The 20,989-nt window shown below is 39.0% G+C and overlaps 8 protein-coding genes across 8 annotated transcripts; 3 read left to right on the top strand and 5 right to left on the bottom strand. All coding sequences in view use genetic code 12, as the record gives it.

The window, feature by feature from the left end:
* Positions 1 to 514: 514 nt before the first annotated feature.
* On the bottom strand, positions 515 to 3,367 carry RJT20DRAFT_96613 (uncharacterized protein; the record flags this gene model as incomplete). The annotated part of the gene is made up of 4 exons (XM_064921639.1): positions 515 to 1,075; positions 1,196 to 1,293; positions 1,343 to 1,347; positions 1,458 to 3,367. 4 exons carry the CDS (start codon positions 3,365 to 3,367, stop codon positions 515 to 517), a joined length of 2,574 nt encoding a protein of 857 aa, XP_064773728.1.
* Positions 3,368 to 3,422: 55 nt separating this feature from the next.
* RJT20DRAFT_128939 (uncharacterized protein) lies at positions 3,423 to 5,262 on the bottom strand. The gene has a single exon (XM_064917387.1). It carries the CDS (start codon positions 5,207 to 5,209, stop codon positions 3,689 to 3,691), a length of 1,521 nt encoding a protein of 506 aa, XP_064773729.1. The 5' UTR covers positions 5,210 to 5,262; the 3' UTR covers positions 3,423 to 3,688.
* A 958-nt stretch (positions 5,263 to 6,220) lies between these two features.
* Positions 6,221 to 8,400, top strand: TPO3 (spermine transporter). Its single transcript, XM_064917388.1, has one exon. It carries the CDS (start codon positions 6,468 to 6,470, stop codon positions 8,331 to 8,333), a length of 1,866 nt encoding a protein of 621 aa, XP_064773730.1. The 5' UTR covers positions 6,221 to 6,467; the 3' UTR covers positions 8,334 to 8,400.
* Positions 8,401 to 8,664: 264 nt separating this feature from the next.
* On the bottom strand, positions 8,665 to 10,651 carry RJT20DRAFT_108356 (alkaline phosphatase; the record flags this gene model as incomplete). Its single annotated transcript, XM_064915741.1, has 2 exons — positions 8,665 to 9,315; positions 9,403 to 10,651. The coding sequence occupies 2 exons, from the start codon at positions 10,649 to 10,651 to the stop codon at positions 8,870 to 8,872; spliced, it is 1,695 nt and encodes a 564-aa protein (XP_064773731.1). The 3' UTR covers positions 8,665 to 8,869.
* Positions 10,652 to 11,657: 1,006 nt separating this feature from the next.
* On the bottom strand, positions 11,658 to 12,969 carry RJT20DRAFT_128944 (uncharacterized protein). Its single transcript, XM_064917389.1, has one exon. The coding sequence runs from the start codon at positions 12,880 to 12,882 to the stop codon at positions 11,818 to 11,820; it is 1,065 nt and encodes a 354-aa protein (XP_064773732.1). The 5' UTR covers positions 12,883 to 12,969; the 3' UTR covers positions 11,658 to 11,817.
* A 44-nt stretch (positions 12,970 to 13,013) lies between these two features.
* RJT20DRAFT_128945 (uncharacterized protein) lies at positions 13,014 to 14,374 on the bottom strand. The gene has a single exon (XM_064917390.1). It carries the CDS (start codon positions 14,338 to 14,340, stop codon positions 13,072 to 13,074), a length of 1,269 nt encoding a protein of 422 aa, XP_064773733.1. The 5' UTR covers positions 14,341 to 14,374; the 3' UTR covers positions 13,014 to 13,071.
* A 966-nt stretch (positions 14,375 to 15,340) lies between these two features.
* On the top strand, positions 15,341 to 18,214 carry RJT20DRAFT_128947 (uncharacterized protein). Its single transcript, XM_064917391.1, has one exon. The coding sequence runs from the start codon at positions 15,781 to 15,783 to the stop codon at positions 17,764 to 17,766; it is 1,986 nt and encodes a 661-aa protein (XP_064773734.1). The 5' UTR covers positions 15,341 to 15,780; the 3' UTR covers positions 17,767 to 18,214.
* Positions 18,215 to 20,720, top strand: GPI1 (phosphatidylinositol N-acetylglucosaminyltransferase). The gene has a single exon (XM_064917392.1). The coding sequence runs from the start codon at positions 18,695 to 18,697 to the stop codon at positions 20,621 to 20,623; it is 1,929 nt and encodes a 642-aa protein (XP_064773735.1). The 5' UTR covers positions 18,215 to 18,694; the 3' UTR covers positions 20,624 to 20,720.
* The last annotated feature ends 269 nt before the right edge of the window (positions 20,721 to 20,989 follow it).

The raw sequence follows: 20,989 nt of genomic DNA on the forward strand, positions 1-20,989 counted from the left end.
ATGTCACGGAACTCTTCAGTCGTCGCTAAAATTACTTCATGGAGGAAGCCTCCCAATTGCACAGTCCAATGCAACCGTATATGATATTTGACGATCCCCTTGACTCCTCTGTCTCAAAACCAATACTCTTCAACTGTGACCAACGACTACAGAAGTCATACTTCGATTTGAATCCCGACTCCGACTTGACTCCGCATCTTCTTCCCCACGTATTTGCGCCTTGCGGTAGACCCATTCCGTTTGTTTACCATCTCTTATGTGCATTAAAGACATATTTTGTTACATACAACCTGACACTATTTCCCCTGACTTTCTCCGAGCTTGTCCGCCTTTTACGACAATAGTAAACACAGCCAAAATATGGCCATATTTAGCCATAAGCTTCCCGGCCCAATTTATGATTGCCTCTTTCGGTAGTGCGACTGCAAAAAAGTTATGCCTTCTATAACCGAAACAAACCTATCTCCTCTTCATAACTTGCAATGATTCTGTTTTCTCAACAATCGAATGTCATTCATTCAGTTTGCCCGTAGTTTGACTTATTTTCATTAAGGAATGTTTCACTACCGTTGGTTGACTCCCCACCCTGTAGTTGCTGGCCAAAATAGTTGAGGTTTTGGGCATTGTAGTGGCCGTTCCCAGGGGTTGTGGATAATGGGGGATTTGTAGTAGAAGTTGCTAGTGGAGCGTTGGTAGTGTTCCCGGAGACATTTGTAGATAAATTTGTTGGAAAGTGTAGACTGGATGCAAATGGCTGGAACTCGCCAACGCCTCCTAAGTTAAAGTTATGGGTACTCAAATTATTGTCATTTCTCCAAATCTGACTGTTGTTGGAGACAGATCTGGTGTGACCACTAGCGATGGTTCCGGCCACACCTGAGTTCGTGCCGGCGTTCACATCATTTGTGCTAACTAGCGAGTCACTTGCGTCCAACCATAACTTACTGCTGGTAGTGGGGGTCATCAAAAAGCCTTGGGTGTCAACATTTCCCGAACCATTGTTGTAAGTTCGAGGTTGTAACAAGTTAATGTCATTACCGGTGGATGGAGCGTTGAGACTGCTCACGCTTGGATTCTTTGAAAAGATGTCACCAAGCCCACCTAAAGTGTGGTTTCCAGCAGTATTTGTAGCAGAAGTTGGCGTGCTCCAAACTCCTCCTCCACTGATAGTGGTACCTCCTAAGGCCGTATTGACAGTGACTGGAGTTCCCGTTAGGGTGGCGTGTGTGATGCTAGGAGAATTGTAGTTGTACAATAAGGAATTTAGATTGTCGCCACCGTAATTCATATTCTCTCCAGTATATGCCAACTTTTCACCAGAGTAGTTCATGTTCTCTCCAACGTAACCTAAATTCTCGTTGTAGTTCAAATCGTTATACAGCAAGGCGTTTGTGAAATTTGCATTATCCGTATAATTCAAAGTATCATTATAGTTCAAATTTTCAGTATAATTTAACTGTGAATGCTGGTGATCTGGAATAGGAGACGCGATGCCAGTAGTATAAATTGAATCATCATATGGAAAACCTTGCAATTGCGATGATTGGGCTATTGTTGGTTGTTGCAATAATGTAGCATTGCCTATCAATGGGGAAGTGAGCTGTGTTTCTAAAGAATTCACGTTTGAGGTTAGGATCGGATTTCCAAGAGGCGGAGAAGTAGTTCCAAACAACTGCTGATCAATTGTGGCATCGATTCCGCTATTTCCAGCTTGGTCGTCATACTGGATTCGTTCACTTGAAGCATTCTCTGGGCCGTCAGAGTACACCTGGACATAATGGTTGTGGAATCCACTACCGTTGGCCAGGTTAATAACTGAGGCACTGTCGTCAAAAGACGGAGAAAAGTTACGCTTTCCAGCAAACTTGGGCTTTGTTAAAGCATTACCAAAACCACCAAATTCAATAGAAGCTTGGTATTCAGAAAGCTTGATAGGTTGATAGGTTTCATCATTATTTTGTTTAGCAATTTGAAGAGTTTGGTGTAAAGTGACATACTTTTTAATTTCAGCTTGGAATGATTCTTTCCATTTGTTTTCCAAATCTTGGTATGTGTTAATTTCCTTCAAGATTTCGTCTTGCCAAGAGGGAACAATTTGGAAAATCTTACCTAAGATGTCATAAATGCTCTTGTTAATAGTACCATCCTTGAAAAATATCGAAGATGAAGATGGTGGTGCTGGAGATGGCGATGGAGATGTTGAAGATGATGGCGAAGAAGGAGCCCCTTGATTCTGTTGCTCTTCTTCTTTTACAGATGAAGATACCCCATTGGATATCGGAGCTGGAGGAGCATTGAAAAGGTTGATGAGTGGTCTGATTAGACTGAGAACAGAGGCAATTTCCTTTTTCTCTGCTAATAATGACTTCAAGTTTTCTTCGATGTTCTCGTTTTCTTCTTTGTAGTTTTGAATGCTAGTGTTGACTTGACTAATTTCGTCGTTAATTTTTAATTTTTCGGAGTTTTCATTATTAAGGAGTTGAGAGTTGCGTTCTTCTAATTTCTTAATCCTCTGTTGGTAATCCAATAATTTGCTATTGAACATTTCCATTGAACTCTTAATGGTGTTGAGTTGATTGTTTAATTTAGATTTTTTAAATGTTAATTTGTCTTTCGATTTCTCTAATGATTTGACATCACTGTCCTTTTTCATTTTATTGTCTGTTTCCTCGTCATACTCTTGCTTATAAAACTTAAACTCGTTTTGTAGTTGTTCATTTTCTTTTCCCAAATTGATTTGGTAACTTTTAAATTCCTGGTTGATTTTGATCAACTCGTTTTGAAATGCAAGCAAATAATCGTTCAAAAGATCAGAACTCTTGATAGTCTGGATCTCCTCAATAGTTATGTTATCAATGTCCACTGGAGGTCTTCCCTCGCTGTTATGGGTGAGCCTCTCTTCGGCTACTAGTTTCTCAGTGTTCGAGATTGTTGTTTCATTATCCAATTCGTCCAATTTGTCATCATAAATAAATTGCAATTTGGAGTCTTTCTTGTTGATCGTATGTACGAATACAGGGTTAGACTGAGACCGGAAGTTCGTTATGGCATTGATGGCAATGATTTGTATCTGGTACAATTGTTTTGGGGAAAGGTTGTTTAATTTACACGAAGTGGAAGTAATAGTAGCTCCTTCATGTCCATTAATAACCAAAACATAGTAAATATTCTCATCAAACTTGATTTCTATGTCCCAGTGGATGATAATGGACGTCTCGCTGATGGAGTCAATGCAAAGGTTGGGACTATGAGGAATCTCCATGTTCAAATCCTCAATGATCTCCTCCACCGGAGTCTTGAGGATTTGAAAACATCGGTACAAAATCCAGCAGATAGAAGGTACTAATGTTATTAGTATCTCTATCATAGTGTCCTTCTACTTCTTACTCGAATTAGTCTACAAAATGTGCTTGTTTACTTCAACTCAACTTTCATATTCCATTCTTAAGCCATATTATTGTAAGACATTTTTTTCAATACTTTGATGTTCCATGCCTGCATACAACTGCAGATTTTTAGCCCAAAGAAAAACTGTCAATGTCGGTGCTGAAGTGTCACGTGAGCTTGGTTTCTTGGTAGGGGTAATATATGTATTGTTGTATTGGAGGGTTTAGAGGTTGTATACAGGTGTAGGTTGTTCTAAGTTTATTGAAGTTGGATATGTAGGTATAACGTGGTTGGTCCAAGGTCAGTCCTCGGAATCCGCTGAAAGTTCAATTTGGTGTTTTTCAGCTTGGAAGTACAGAATGCTTGCTGCTAAAAGAACCACATTGAAGGTTCCAAGGAGAAAAAATGGCCCCAAAATCCAGTAATCACTCCAGATACCACCAACTTTGGTGATAATTAAAATTCCAATTCCTCCGCTGAGACTATATAAGCCACTTAGTGAGCCCATATGGCTCGTATTGTGGCTTAGTCCGCTAAGGACACTCATACTCGTAATAATTATGCCGATCTGCGACAACCCTATTAGACTCACCATAACAAAGCATGCTACAGTATGAGGGTCGTAAACTCCGTTTCTAGTCGTCCCTATAAGACAAATTCCATAATTGCCCAAGACTCCGATCAAAGCTGCAATCATCAATGTTCTAAACTTTCCAACTCTCTCTGTATCGATTAGATAACCCCACAACGGAGAAGAAATTAATGCGATTGTTTGGGCAACTCCGGTCAAAATGGCCGAGAAGATGAAACCGTCAGAACAGTTCTTTTTGTTTGGGTAATCGATTGATTTGCATTCTCCGTGTTTGTAGTAGTAATTATAAACTAAAAGTGGAATAAAAACGGCAGTTGTAACTGTAGTAGATCTCGCAACGAAAGCCCCAATGTATGATAACTGTACTCTCTGGTTGACTTTAGATATCTGGATGCCCTTGTAAAGAAGACTCAAGTAGGGAAGTTTCTCCTCAGAATCTTCCACATTCAGACCTAACAATACCTCGCCCTCGGCTTCCTCTGTCACTTTCTTATTGCCATTATACAAAAATGTGAAAAGAAATGCAAAAGCAATGATCGCGAATACAGCTACTATCAAATAAGAAGCTTTTAATCCGTCTTTTAAAGTCCAGTCAGTGTTCCTATTCATCAATTTTATTGGTAATGATAAGAAAAATGAAACAGAGAAGATCGCTCCTAAACCTGTTGATATTCCGATCAATGCTGCGTACTTTCCATTCTTCTTATCTTCATTGCGGTTCCCAGTTTCGAGTACATCGTCAAGTTCAATTAGGTTAGGCAATTGCTTCCAGAATATAAACTTTTTGAAATGGAAGTCAGAATTGGACAACTCGTTGAGCATTACAGTGACCATACTCATGCAACTTGTTACCCCCAAAGCGAAAATGCTTCTGAAAAAGAGCAAATCAGGGTATATATTCTTGCTTAGCACACCATAGCCGAACAAACTGAGACTTATGACAAGAAACCCCAGGCTTTGTATGAGTCTTGATCCACGGAACCCAAGATTGTTAAGCTTATCTGTCAATGTCCCCACAAATGCAGATGAGGCTATTGATACTAATTCATCTGTAAATCCAAGTGTGCCTATTATACTGCCTATTTTGTCATCTGCCGTTATACCGATTACCTCACTAATATAAAATGGCTGTGTAGAAGCAAGAAAAACGACGATGGCTATACAAGCGAACCCACCAAAGTTGAACGCAATTAGGTTCAATGGAGTATAGTTAATGTTTGTTTTAGCCATTATCTTTTACTTGTACATCAATACATGAGGAACAATCTACAAATTTGAAAAGTATGGAGTAAAATATTATTTTATCTATTTGATCAGTGCTTCCGAAATGGAAAAGGTCACGTGACTTAATTATGGTTGCCATTGCACAAGCAGCAAGCAGCAAGCAGCAATAATTGGACCCAATAGTGACATTCGGAGAATATTATATCCCAAAAAGCAGTTGCATAGAGAGGAGAGGCCCGACTTTATTTGCTTGATTCGTTTGTATTATATACCGTATCTAACTCTGAGTTTAATTAAACATCATGTGAATCGTGGCCATAGCTTTCACTTTGTGAATCACGATTACATTAGATCTTTTCTTCGGCTTTTGAAATAAGGGACTTCTGTTTGTGAAGGTTGAGGAGGAGGGGGTGAAGATATGCAAAACCCGATTTATTTACCTTCCCAATTAAAGTGTTTAAGAGAAACCCGATGTAAAGGTTGTTCCGTGAGGATTCCAATATCCGAGATGCACTTCCTGCATAGTATTGTCGTATATCTTGGTTCCGTGGAAACCCATTGAATACCCGTTAGAAAGGCAGGGAAACCCACCGTTGACAACTATACGTTTACATGGCCCCTCTAGAGCCCCATCAACCAAGTCAGACGATGTGGAGCTCAATTGCCATTGATTATAGGTCCTCTTAATAAGCCTAACCTTTACGCTTTCCCTCTCACAAATGAGAGCTCCGTGAGAGATATCCATGCTACTAACTCTAAAAATCTATTCAATAGAAGGTTTCCAACTCTAATGCCACATTAGCCTACATTTAGCCACCAGGCTAGCATTTTTAGTTTCAACTTTAAACTTCAAAGCGGACAAACGCTTGGAAGGCTCCATGGATGAGTATCCGCGTGGTTAATTACTCAACTCCGTGTATGGTGATGCGAAAGAAGGTTATTTATGACAGCAAAATGACCGGAATTTGATTCACGTGAAATTATCGTAGTTTAAGCTGCAGAACGGTAGCGCCAACAAGACAAAATGACCGGATTTGATCTGGAAAAGCGGTTATTGCTTTTGTTGAGGTTGCGAAAAAGCATGGTGCATTTGCTGACACATGCGGCTAAAGAAGTTGCGACAAGTATTTTCCGATGAGCAACACACTGATGAATAATATATATAGCAGTTACATTTCTATTCATATTTGAAATGGATTTGCTTGATCAACAATTACAATTCAATTGATACACTTCGATAACAACTAATAAATCCCAAGAAAATATGAGTAAACGTTCACTGACAGAGTCTTTTGACTCCAGCCTTGATGACCAGCAATACATTCCTAGCTCATATACACAGGCAGATGCTAATGCGAATACTGATGCACAATCAGAGATTTCTCCCATTAATTCTAGATACAGTGCCGAAACGCAGCAACACCATTTAAGAATAACAAGAACAGAGACTGCAAAATCGTTACATGATTTGGGTGTCACAAGTGACATTCCAATTCCTGATATAAATAGAGCCCCAGTTGAAAATCCAATTTTCCCTGAAGAGTACACCTTGGAGACCGAAACTGGTTTGGTTCCTGTTCAAACTTTACAAACTCTTGGTAGAGTTAAGTCCTTAAGCAAGCTGCGTCTGCGAAAATCAATCGAGGAAGAGCTCCCAGCTGATTCTTCGGTGGATGCAACAGTTCAAGGAGATATTAACGAGAAGCAAGAAAAATTAGACAATTTAGACCCGGAAATAGAGTTTGTCACCTTTGTTGTAGGAGATCCAGAAAATCCCCATAACTGGAATATGACAATAAAATGGATCTACACAGTTATCTTGTCAATTTTCGTTATTTGTGCCGCTTATGGATCTTCTTGCTTATCTGGTGGCTTACCAACTATAAATGAGAAATTCGGAGTTTCTACAGAAGTTTCTACTTTAACTGTTTCTTTAATGGTGCTTGGTTTTACTGTTGGTCCTTTGATTTGGGCTCCATTGTCAGAGCAGATTGGTAGAAGACCAGTATACTTCATATCTTTTGGTTTATATACCATATTCCAGATTCCTTGTGCTGTTGCCCCAAACATTGGAACATTATTAGTTTGTCGTTTCTTATGTGGTGTATTTGCCTCTTCCGCTTTAACTAATGTTGGTGCAAGTATTGTTGATATTCACAACGAGACTAGGTCTTTGGCTATTGCATTTTTTTCATTCGCTCCATATTCTGGCCCAGTCTTCGGAGGTGTCGTCAATGGTTTCATTAGTGTAAGCACTGGTAGATACGAATTAATTATCTGGGCAAACATGGCATTTGCAGGTGTTATGTGGATTATCGTCAGCTTAATGCCTGAAACATATGCTCCGGTCATCTTGAAGAGAAGGGCCAAGAAAATGAGAAAAGAAACTGGAAATCCTAAGATTATGACAGAACAAGAAGCTTCACCAATGACATTAAAAGAATTAGTCAATGATTGTCTTATCAGACCTTTAAGATTTATTATTGAAGAGCCGGTATTAGATTTGATCTGTGCTTTCGTTGCCTTGATCTACTCAATGTTATATGCTTTCTTTTTCGCTTATCCAGTTATCTTCAACGAATTATATGGCTTTAAAGACAACATTATTGGCTTAATGTTCATTCCAATTTTAATCGGAGCCGCCTTAGCATTGTCTACAACCCCCATATTAGAAAAGAGGTATGCTGCTATGTGTAAGAGAAGAACTCCTACTCCAGAAGATAGATTAATTGGTGCAATGATTGGTGCCCCATTCCCATGTATTGCATTGTTTATCTTGGGAGCTACATCTTTCAAGCATATAATTTGGGTTGGACCTGCTTCATCTGGTATCGCTTTCGGATATGGTATGGTCCTTATCTACTATTCCTTGAACAATTACATCATTGATACCTATGCAAAGTATGCCGCCTCCGCTTTAGCTACAAAAGTCTTCTTAAGAAGTTCTGGAGGTGCAGCATTCCCATTGTTCATTACCCAAATGTACCACCGTTTAGGTTTACAGTGGGGAAGTTGGTTGCTTGCTTTCATTTCTTTGGCTATGATTCTTATCCCCTTCACATTTTATAGATTCGGGGGTACTTTGAGAGCCAAGTTGTGTAAAGAAGATTATTCTGCTGTACACTATTAATTTATCAATTGCATTTTTATAGAGTAATCCATTTAGAATTACAATTTAATATATAATTTTAGCATTATTCTTATATTCTAAAAGTGTAAAGGCTTCAATTGATAATGAATTGCACAATTCAATTGGCTTGAGGTATTCTGGTCAATTGCTGCAACATTCACGGCATAGCAATTCCAGGATATTTTGAAAGGTGGGGAAATTCTAGAGCTGCCTAACCCAAATGGAAGACTCGTGTGACCACTAATCAAGATTTGGCGTTTTGGTTGGGAACAATGGTCTAAACAGATAATAAGAGAAGTCAATTGCTGCTGAAATAACTACATGCATTAATATTTAGAAGAAGCCAATTTATATTGCCTAAACATTGTTACGTTATATTTGGGGTAAGTACTTTTTATTAGTTTGTATGTATTTCAGCTACACGAACGAGTGATCAGCCACAATCACTACAGTCTACTGCAGATCCGGCCGTTATGAAGCTGTCTATTTTATTTCACTTTTGGCGATTGAACGCATTGGGCAAAATGAGGAGATCATTAATTAATCTTTTGGTGAAATTCATCGCCATAGATACCCTGTTCGGTAATGAGCTCCTCCTTACCTTTTGCTGGTGAATGTTCTGTTTTCTGCACTAATTTGGTGACTTGCTCTAAGTTGACCCCCGTAATGGCTTCCATGAAGGCACCAATTTCGATGTTCTCGTGATTACCTAACAATCCCTCATAAGCTTTGTGAGAGAACAACTTCTTCTTGATAGCTGGCGAGTTGGTGTAAGCGTAGATATTGACGTCCACAGCTGAATGTCCGTGTGTAGTCCATCCAGTTTGAGATCTCAAGGAAAGAATATTGTTCAACACATACAATAAATTACCTACATCGTGGGCCTTAGACTTGATGAGGTCCACTTCAGCGTCAGTGTAATCCTTAATGCCCATGTCCTTCTCAAGAATTTCAGACCTGATAAATTTGTCCAATGCAGAGCCTTCTTCATCGTCTCCTTTCTTATTGTCGTCCTTCTTTTTATCGTCCTTCTTTTTGTCGCCCTTCTTCTTGTTATCCTTCTTTCCACTCTTCTTGCCGCTGGCGGAAGCTGAGGAAGCAAAGGAAGCAATCTTATGAGCTAAGAAATCTCCTGAATGCTTACTGTTCAACAAAACTTCTGGGTACCACAAGTAGTCTGGATAATTCTCAGATACTTGTCTGGCAGTAACCAATCCACCAGTTTCGTGGTCAGAAGTTGAAATAACGACGGTATCAGTTTCAGTTTCATCAATGAAACTAATGACCTCTTGAAATGCCTTATCATAAGCTAATACCTCTCTAACTTGAGCGGCTGGATCATTATGATGACCAGCATGGTCAATTCTGGAACCTTCGATCAACAAGAAGAAACCTTTGTCGGAGTTTTCAGTGGCCTTTGATAAAGCGGTTAAGGCAACCTTCACCTGTTCAGCCAAAGATGGGTAGACCTTAGAGTCACGATCGATATCGTATGGAATATCAGTATCAGCCAATAATCCCAATAATGGCAAAGATACATTCTTTCCACTTTCTAATTGGTCAAATTGCTCTCTGTTTCCAACGTAATTCCATTGTCCACTCTCTTGAACTTCCTGGATGAAGTTTCTAGCATCGCTACGACAACCGCCTGGAACTGTAGATGGGTAGAAGTGACATCTACCACCACCCAAAATTAAATCGACGGATCTTCCTAATGGGTACTCTCCAATTTGGTGTTGAGCAATCAAATCCTCCTGGAATCTGTAGTCAACATGAGAGGAGAAAGCGGCTGGGGTAGCATCGGTTATTCTGGTGGTAACAACCAAACCAGTGAAGTAACCCTGTAACTTCAAGGCTTCAAGGATAGTACCACAAGGCTTCTTGTCTGGAGTGACACCGATAGCTCCGTTGTAGGACTTCAAGCCACAGGAAAATGCAGTAGCACCGGCGGCAGAGTCGGTGACCAATGAGTTGCTGGATCTGGTTCTGGAAGAACCAACCAAATACTTATCAAGGGTCAAGATATCATCGATGGACAATTCGTCTCTAAATTGTCTGAATGATCTAGCCAAAGATAACGACGCTGGTCCCATACCGTCAGTGACCATGAAAATGACATTTTTCTTCTTGCTAGGGTCTAAGGAAGGAGCTTCCTCAGCCTTGGATGGGGTTTGGAAGAAGAAAAGGTAGACCAAGAGACCCAAGGTGACAACGTGGACCGCGTAAGAAATGATCTTCTTCTTATCGGTTTTCTTTGGCTTAGCGTTGTAGAGAGACGAGTCGCCTCCCAAGAGCGGTTCGATTTCCTTTGGAGGCATGATTCTATGAGTTTAGGAGACTGCGATAAAGTAAAGACACAGCCAGAAGACAAAGAAGAATAAAAAGAGAATGAGAACAAGAATCAAAAAGAAAAAGAAAAAGAAAGAGATGAAGATGTAGATAAAGAAGAAGAACTCTCTAAGAAACCAGCAACAAAAATATGTCAAGCAAAGTATCCGAATTGGCAGTCAGAAAGATTGGGTAGTGTCAGTATGATTATTATTAGCAGCAAATGTATCTGTGATAATGGGGGCTTAACGTGGAACACACGCGAATGAGCGTGATTTGGACGGTTTTATTGTAGTATTGTTTTTGGGTATTGTTGTATTGCGGAGGAGTTTGGTATTGCGTTACGGGTGTTAATGTGTCAATGAGTATGAAGCGGTTATAATGTGTGATAGAGTTACTGCTCTGTGTGAAAGCGTTACTGTGATGTAGAGTAGTCAATTAGAGAAGTATGATGCATGTAATGAGCAATGATAGCAAGAAATGTTTGCATGAGTGATTAATGAGTGAGGAGAAAAGATGATTGTGGTAGTAAATTAGTCATAATAGTGCTATTGTTATTAATTAACTACGATTTACTTAGATGTTGTCGGTGACTCCGGCACTTACAAGTACAAGTACTTTGTCGTCGAACACTCGTACCCTCTGATCTACCGCTTTACAGGCTCTTGTGAAGTTGGAAAATTTTTGGAGATTTTAGTCTCATGTTGTGGGGCACCGGAATTGACGTAACCTGGGCAATGAGTATATTGATAGGCAAAAAATGCGATCTAAAGTAAAACGTGGTTTATGTAGTGGGGTGAACAAGAACTCCAACTACCCAACAAAGAAAACAACAAGTATGCTATGATGGCAGCCTTATCAATAGAGTTGGCAATGTTGATACCAAGCACTTTCATATTACACTTTTAAGTGGAAATAACATCAAAATACGAATGCCCGACAATAGCACTTACTCCCACACATTTTTCTGAATAGCTGCAAATTTAAAAAAAAATTTATGGCATACAAAGTTGGTTATCTACAAAATAGTTGCAATTACAAATTATTTCAATTCTGATAATTTTGGATCTTACTTTTGATGCTTATAATTGATCCTCTAAATGCTAGGTACCAATTTCTCTCGTTTTCACCGTTATCTTCCGATGCTGCATACTCTTTAGAAATCTGGGATATCAACACCAACGTCTCCAGCATCTTCAGAGATGTACTTCCCCACGGACAAATCCATAATCGACAAACCAACCAATTTCTGCACTGTGAGATTGCTACTAGCAAGTGTAAATGTACTTGACAGAATTTCTCCCACATACAAATCAGGAATTTCAATCAACTCGTTCTCGGTAATATCACCTTGGATGAGCTCTCCGGCCTCATGTAGTGTGTGCTCTTTAGAATCCACGATAATCGAAACGCCCAGCGTCTTCAATTCCTCAACAATTGCCAAGTCCAACTCAATCATATGTGGCTTGTAGGATCCGATTAAAGAAATGAACTTTGGATATTTAGCATTGCTGTTGATGTAGTCCTTCTTGATAATAGGAACCGTAGAAGGTGTACATCCAAATATGACTGAACTATTGCGTACATGGTCAGTTAAGTCCTGCTCCACCTCGGGATCCTGGTACAGGTAGCTGTTGAATTTAATGTCTTTGAACTCAGAGGATAGAGTAGCTGCTAATGCTTCAGCGTTTTTCAACGTTCTATTAAGAATATTCACAGTAGTGAACTTTCCTTGGTACAATATCAAAGTTAACTTCACGTGCCAATAAGCCTGGGCACCAACTCCAAAAACAGCCACTTCAGGAAGCAAGCCATCCTTGTCTACGCTGATCACTTTTGTCAACCCCAAGGTGCTAGCTAACGCTGTTCTAAATGCTGTCAAGGTGCCAGCGTTCAACACAGCTTTGAGAGATCCAGTGATCTCATCCATAATCAATACACAACCTTGAAACCCGAGTCCCTTTGCATTATTGCCCTGGCCTCCGCTAATAACCTTGATGCCAACCTCATCAGGAGAAATACATGGCATGAACAAATGGGTTGTGTCTGATTTTTCATTATTACTCACTTGTGCAATTCTTGGAGGAACAATTTTATTAGGATCATCACCATAAGTTCGCAAGCTGTTAACCAACGCAGGTTGGAAATCCTCGAGGATCGACTTCTGTGTGAGCTTACTGTCAAGATAAGCCACTATATCTTTGTCAGAAAGCACCTTCATATTTATTGTCGACAATTAAAAAATTGCAAAATTAAGCATTTTGTGGGGTCCTGTCTACTTATATAGTTAATTATTTTGCTCGCTTAGTTTTGCCAATCTTGCATGCTATGAAACTACGACGGGATGAGTAATTCATAATGGTTCGTTAATTGATAGAAATGTTTTATCTATATAGAGATAAGGGTGTAATTAACCCTTTGTACCTAGTAATAGCTGAGCCTCCACCCACCGTAACTGCTCTAATTCTGTCCACTCGTTCTTACGAAAAAGTTTCATCACGTATTGTTCTCTGAACTGCTTGATTTCTTTAAGTAATTGGAGTAATTCGAGATTTTGCAGCTCTTCTCGGTCAATTAACTCATTCAAAATTAGATTCTCCACGTTGTTTATCAATGAGTAATATACCGATCTCGAGTTCTCGTTCGTAGGGTACTCGCTAAGGTTGTAAATTTGGTATTTTATAGAAATTTTCTTGAGATTTGACAAGGTCTTAGAAACATTGCCCACCAGCAATTCCTGGGAAATATCACGTTGAATTAAGTCATTCGCACAAACGGTCAAAAAGATTCGTTGCAACTTGTTTAATGTGTGAATTTCTAAAATGCTTTGTACAATCTTAAGATTATTTTCCGAAGAAGACTCCCAGATCAAGAAACTGGACTTCAAACTGTTCAAGCGCTTGATATAGTACAACTCATCAAATTGCTTTATGTATTCAAAGTTGAACTTCCATACAATTCTCTCATAGAAAGAAGTCAATCTATTCTTCTCGATAAGGGGGTAGTATTTTGAACTGAAATTCTCACGTAAATTCTTAATTATGAGTAACGGTTTTCTTAAATCATGATACTTCTTCAACAAAATTATATTAAACTGAGTATAACTCAATTCATCCCAATCAAGGTTTGCATTGTTCCGGAGTTCAAGTAAATTTATAGGGCTCTTCTCCAAGTTGATCACACTTTTATTCAATACCAAGTCCGTCAATACCTTTAAAGTCAACTTATTCTGTGAGTAAAAAAGTTCAATGAGTTCGAAGATTCTTTGCTCATCCTTAATAGATTTAATGAAAGTAGTCAAGTCTTTTGAGCTCATTTCTCCCAATGCTGATATATTGGATTTGTTGACTAGGTTCGATGACAGTATACCAAGCAAAAGGTTATGTACATAGTTCTCTGTTATATGAGTTGTAGTCGTTTTAGTTGGTAACTTAATCAAATCATCGACTTTGAATTGCTCAGTAGCAGAGCCTCTGGTTAAGTTACTGAATAGCGAAGGTTTAAACGTGGAGTTGGTAGTTTCATGGTGCACTGTTTCTGTTGTTGGAGAGAGTAAGTTCAAAGCATCGGCTAAGACTACGTTCTCGGGCTCAAAATTTTTCGATTTGTTGGATATAAGACGTGTAACAGATCGTATCACTGCCCTGTTAGCCACAGGCAGAGTCGATTTGGGAAACATTCTGCTATTTATGGCCTATTGGATGCTGCTTATATGACGAGTGATCATTAAAGATGACTATGACATTACGGTATTTCTGTCTTTTCATTTGAGGAGTGGGTTTAGAGATCACGTGAAAATGAATGAAGTTTGGTAGCGCCACACAGATCTATATGTTGTTTTGGATGTTGATTTGGATTCCTGTTTGCTTTAGAGGTCAATTAGAATTCAAAGGGCACAGATGTTAAGCACAGATGTTAACACACGGATGCTTTTATTACATGCACCATGTTCATGATAAATGGGGGTACTGTTTGGAGATGTGTAAATTCAACCAAACTCCTTGTATTCAACCATTAAACTTTTGCAATGGATGATATAATATTGTGGTCATATAATATTTGACATAGATATGACACCCCAGAATTTTTAACATAACTAATCAGATTTTAATCTCCTATTAAACTTCCTACTAAACTCAGATTTCAATTGTGTTCAAATTACTAATGAAACCAGTGCTACACAATTGTAAACGGCTAATCCCTTGATCTCCGGATTTGGCTAATTCTACATAATGTAAATAAGCTATTGATAGAGATATGAAAAATGCAGGAATTTTAGAGTTTTCGGTTTTCGTATGCCTCTTCTCCATTAGTCTATCATGGATGATATTGAAACACAGACATCCATGTCTGAGATACAAACATGCATATTCCTGACGTCAATTCCAAGTACACACGAGATAACGAAACTCACTTCTCTCCTCCAATCCCTAGTCTCTTGCTGGCATCACTAGTTGCTGCTGCTCTTCGCATTGTATACACTTTTACCCGTTCCAGCCTTGGCTTAGCTGCGCTGCGGGTCTATCCCATCCCCATTTCCCATTCCCCTAGTGGTAGCAATCAAATAACAAACAACTCTGCACAAGCCTCCAAAAAACAAGCAGTTGCATACGAAATCATCAGATTCATTGCGGATTTAATTCCCTAGTCCATGCACCGAACTATCTCTCTGCATACCCCATAGGAGAGCCGTACCGCCAAAAGAGCCTACTACTGTTATGATGCTATCTCATTCCTGTATTATTGTATTATTTGTATTACTGTAATCCTGTACTTCGGGCGACAGTTCCATGTTCCGTTCCGCTTCGAGTACTAAATCCGGCCTTCTGCCACTGAGGTAAACAGTGGTTAATTGAGCTACAGCCACCACTTAGTAATGAACCCCGATTCGTACTCCTGTGTGAATGGTAAATAGTAGACTAGTTAGTGCGAGTTTGCTCGCCCTGAAATATATAGCTGATCTAGTCCATCGAACTGGTGCAAGGCAGTGAAAAACTGTGGTACAGTGGTGAGTCGCTGTAAATAGAGGTATACCGCTAGGCGTAGTTTATCACATTCGTTGTTCTCAAACCCGCAAAAGTCTCTTGTTCACCAGAGTCTTCCAATCCATACACCGAGAATGGCTGCTCCTCAAAGAGCTGCTAGGAGGTCGCCATCTCCCTCGGAGTTGGATCCCTTAATTCCGGCAAATAGCTTCAACCCATCGTCGTCGCTGTCAGATTCGCTTCGTAGAGCCCCTATCAACCCTAATAACCTCACAAACTTGGAGACCGCTGTCAATGACGTCTACGAGGCGATCGTGGACGATGACGAGGACTACGATAATTCCACCTGTGAAGATATCATATGGCTCAGAGAACAAAGAAGCTTGAACAAATCACTTCACTGGTTCAAAAGACCCAGTGTAATGATGGTAGCTTTCATTCCTTTCTTATTTGCTCTTGCCAATTCTAGTGGTGAGTCCACTCGACAAATCATCACTTATAAGTTGTCTTGCAACTATTTAAGCAATGGACAGGGAAATTGTAATCCAGCAGAAGCCCAAATAGTCATGTCCAATTTACAATTGAGTTATAACATTGCTTCTGGTATAATTACCTTGATTGCTCTGGGAAAAGTGGGTCCATACTCCGACCAATATGGTAGGAAGTTGTTCATCTGCTTGATCCTTTGCTTCTTGGTGCTAGGTAGGTTCGTTCGTTTCCTCATCATGTACAACTTCACATCTTTACAATTCGGATTTATGGTTTTGACCGAAATCTTGAGTAATTTGTGTGGAGGTGTATTGACTTTAGTGACAATAACAAATTGTTACATTTCTGACGTTGTGGAGCCTCACGAAAGAATTTACTCTCTTGGCTTCAGTTTGGCAGCATTATACATTGGGTTAAGTGTGGGTCCTGTTATCGGTAATCTCATACTTTCGCTTAACACCAAGATAGCAACCACCTTCTTAGACATTAACACCACAATCTCGCGCGAAGAGTTCGTACCATTGAAATTCGAGCTTATAATGTTCTTCTTGGGGTTGCTTTTCGCCTTCTTTGTCTTACCAGAATCCAGATCAGAGAAGGCAAGGAAAAAGTCTCGTTCCATGTCGATTTCACTGAGCTCTCTGCTTGAGTTGGCTATCAATGGCGTTCCAGAGCCTGCAGAGCCGCTCCGTGTGAAGATATTCAATGCCATTAACTTCTTAAAACCTCTTAAGCTTCTTTTGTTTCCAAACGATGTAGTTAACCGTGGGGATGAGTCCAGAAGAAGAAGGGAAAGAACTGCTGTTATTATTTTGGTGATGGTGGACTGCTTTTTATCTGCACTTGCCATTTCCTTGGGAGAGCTCTTTGCAATGTATGGTATCTATGTCTTTGGCTGGAACCAAAGGGATATCGGACATTTATTAGCGATCGCATGTTCTTCCAAGGCAATTGTTCTTCTTGTATTATCACCTATTATCAACCACAGACTTATTCAAAAGACATTTGGATTCAAAGTTATGAAGAAACAGCTAGACATGGTTGACTTTTGTATGGGTTCGATTGGGCTTTTTACAGATGCTATAACCTTAACAGCTATCGCATTTGCCCGTACTACCAACGAGTTCTTCGTTGTCATGATTTTTACAAGTTTTGGCTCTCTAGCCAGTCCTACTCTCAACTCTGCCATCATTAAGTTCTACCCCGAGTCAAAGATCGGTGAATTGTTTGGAGCTATGGCATTATTGAAAAACATTTTTACCATACTTGGTCCTGTTGTTTTCATTTCATTGTATAAGTATTCTTTATCACAATGGAACAGGCCACAGGTCGTTTTCATGGTAGCCGGATGTATCTTCACTATTTGTGCTCTTGGGTTGGTTTCGGTCAAGTGGATTCTTGGATTGAACAGATTCAGCGAGCCTGAGTCATTCAGCCGTAGCAACTCCGTGGCCTCAATTCAAGATTTATTGGTAAGGTCCAAGTCCTTTTCCTCTACCAATACCCCAGTCACCAAGTCTTCTTCTGACAATAGTGTCCCAAATAGCCCGTCGACGACATTGCCTCATAAACCATTCAGTGAATTGCATAGAAAGAGCAGTTTTATCCATAAAGAGAGAAGCAAGCCGTGAGTGCTTGTCATACTCAGATTTCACTGTCATTCATATTGTACGCTTTTGCGGTGTTGCTTTCAGTTGAAATGTTCATAACTTGGGAACAGCACATGTCAATTCTTTAGTTCTTCTCTATTGTGAAATACCCCCATATTTAATACTTGAATAGACCGTAAATCTGTAGAAACCACTATATATGATATTCACTCTATGATTTCCACTCTATGAAAAACTCCATTTTTTACCATAATCCCCTTCCATAAACCTTCCTCTTTTCTCTGCCCAAATTCCAACCCCCATATCCCTCTGGTCTAACCCCAATTCCAAGCTTACATCACTAACCCCTATTACTTACTCCTATGACTCTACTAACGTTCTTACTGCAAAATCCCATGTTCGGTACGCACACGAATGCTGCAGACTCTCTATCAAAAATTATTGACAGCAAAAGAGACAAGTTAAACATGATGAAATTGTTTATATATTTCACTATAATTGTGATCTTGAGTAGCGATCGTCATAACTATGACATTGTATGAGGTATTACATCTATGAAGATAATTGTAGCCAACTTTAACCAGGTTTTTCTGAGCGTTACGTGGAGATTTATTGTGTCAGTAGTGTGCGTATTGTTAACGTTTCTAGGCATTAACTATCTAGTTACTAGGCTCTTTGTGGAAAAGTACCATCTCACAGAACTAGCAGAATCGGAGCAAGAACAAGAAGAAGTAGAAGAATTAAACCAGGCAATCACTTCACTGCCGATATTTACGTTACTTCGTCCAGAAGATAAAACCCCAGAACTTTCAAGACGCTCATCATTCGAAGAGTCTGACTACGACAGTGAAATACAAGACGTGGTCTCCTCGCCATTCCTTGACCATAAACAATTCTACCAGAATTTAAACAACAGTTCCCAGTACCTCCGAAGAGATAGTTTCTCTCGATGAAGAAATCAATGGAAAACCACCAGATCTATTTCCCAAACGACTTGATAAGAACATGCAGCAAGACCAAGACCAGATCAAAGACATGGTATTTGATAGGTTTTAAGCAGAATAACGTTTACGTGGTGGTCCAGATATTAGAGAGTAATACGATTGATTTCAAAACTTTGCCATCCACCTTAAAAGAACTAAGAATAATAGGATCGATAAATGACGAGTCCCCCAAGTACGACCTCAATTTTGGGTTTAATTTTGAAAGCAAACTTCCCTTTATTAGGGGTGATTCTAATTTCAACTATTGCATAATAATTTTCCAGCCTCCTAATTTCAAAAACTTGGAATACTTCTCCATTGAACCTATTCTATTGCAATCAATGGGAAACGAAAATGTTTCAACAGCCAAAGATGACCTAGTCAAGAAATTGGTTGGAGTGGAACCTGTAACAACTACACCCATCAGTACTGAGAGTTTTATCTCCGATGATTCTGTTCTCGAAAAGATAAATCAAGTAGTTAAAATCAGAATAGAAGTTCGAAATTGCATTGGCGAATCCCCTAGCGTTAGCTTTCACCCCCTGCATTACGCGATATATCAAAATTTTAGAAGAACTATTCTTGGTATTGTCATACAGCTAATACGCTCATTACAATATGTCCTAATATTTTTAATTTGGGTTATCAACATTGATATTTTCAAGTTCAACTTGGTGGAAACATCAAAAGTATTTCGTCTGCTTGACTTGCGTCTTAAACAGCTAAACTACTTTCCTATTCAATTCTTGCTTTATTACGAGAAATCAGTTCTCTCTAAAGATGACAACCAAGCAGAGATGTTGAAAGAGTTACATCTTCCCATCTTTAATTCCAGTCTTAATATTAATAATTCGAACTACATTAATTTATACAACTCATTGTGGCTAATATTCAACGACATATTATATGGTACCACAGCATACAAGATTATCATGGATAACTTTGACAGCATTATAAACTTCTTGCATAAAACTTTCATTCAAAAGTATCTCTTCAACGAGCTCATTGAGTTGATTTCATGGGTCTCGTTGAAACACCCAGCCGGTTTCAAATTAAATAACGAGTTGGGTCAGTTCATGGGCGATTTATTCATTTGGACATTAAAATTCTGGAAATTTTTGGTCAATGATGTTATCGAATTGAACTTAACACCGCACCTACAGATAAAGCTCCTACATTACTTTAAGATATTTTTAATGATCCTTTGTTATTTTGGTGGATTGTCGTTCTTGTTAGGATTCATTATTGATATTCTCAATATTCTAACAGTACACATTTCCTTTTTCTATTACTCATCAACAAAGGTCTATAAGAAACAATTGGAAGTTATAAAGTCATTGTTTCAATTATTTCGTGGTAAAAAATACAATGTCTTGAGGAATAGAATTGATAACTTGAATAACTATGAGGATTCCAATGAATTTGAAATAGATCAGTTACTCTTGGGTACTTTACTATTTATGGTGTTGGTTTTGTTAATGCCTACGGTATTTGCATTCTATTTGATGTACTTCTTGATCTGGTTAACATTACTTGCCACATTGAACTTTCTTGAAAATGTTCAGATCATTGTCAATTTCACTCCGCTCTTCGTTATATTATTGAAGTTGAAAAATTCTAATAGATTGCAGGGAGGAATTAACTTCAACTACATCACTAATAGTGAAAATAGCAGTTATGTGAGGATGTGCAACAAGTCATTATCTTATAATGAGATATTCACCAACTTCATCCAGTTGTTTAGGAATTCAAAGAACTTCAGGAAGTCGATCATACAGAACTTCTTTACCGGGCAAGAGATTTCAATCAAATACAATAATGAGCTTAAGTTCCATTACTTAATGTTACCTGCGAACTACGACAAAACGACTAGTATATGGAAGCATGTTAAATAGGTGGAGGATAATATAGTATAATTAGAGTAGTAACGTCCACGGATCAAAAAGTAATCGTGTAATATAGTAAAAAAGAGAAGACATATTCACTTCTGCTACGTGTTTGTTTTACGTATTTGTCAATTCACGAAAGCAAAAGAACAGTCATAAATGCCCACTTTCATACTGTTAATACCAGGGAATACCCAACCCATGTATCACTGTAACTCCAAGATTTCCATTTTTTGTGCAGACTTCGGCTCTTCTATCTCTAGTCGTCTGAAGAGATCTGACCTACCCATATAACCTATATAACCTATATAACCATACAGCCCATATATCCCATATATCCCATACAACCCGTATAGCCTTGGCCTATACTCTGGA

The sequence above is a fragment of the Scheffersomyces xylosifermentans genome, assembly GCF_036884685.1.
Source record: "Scheffersomyces xylosifermentans strain CBS 12540 chromosome Unknown RJT20scaffold_5, whole genome shotgun sequence".
NCBI lineage: Eukaryota > Fungi > Ascomycota > Pichiomycetes > Serinales > Debaryomycetaceae > Scheffersomyces > Scheffersomyces xylosifermentans.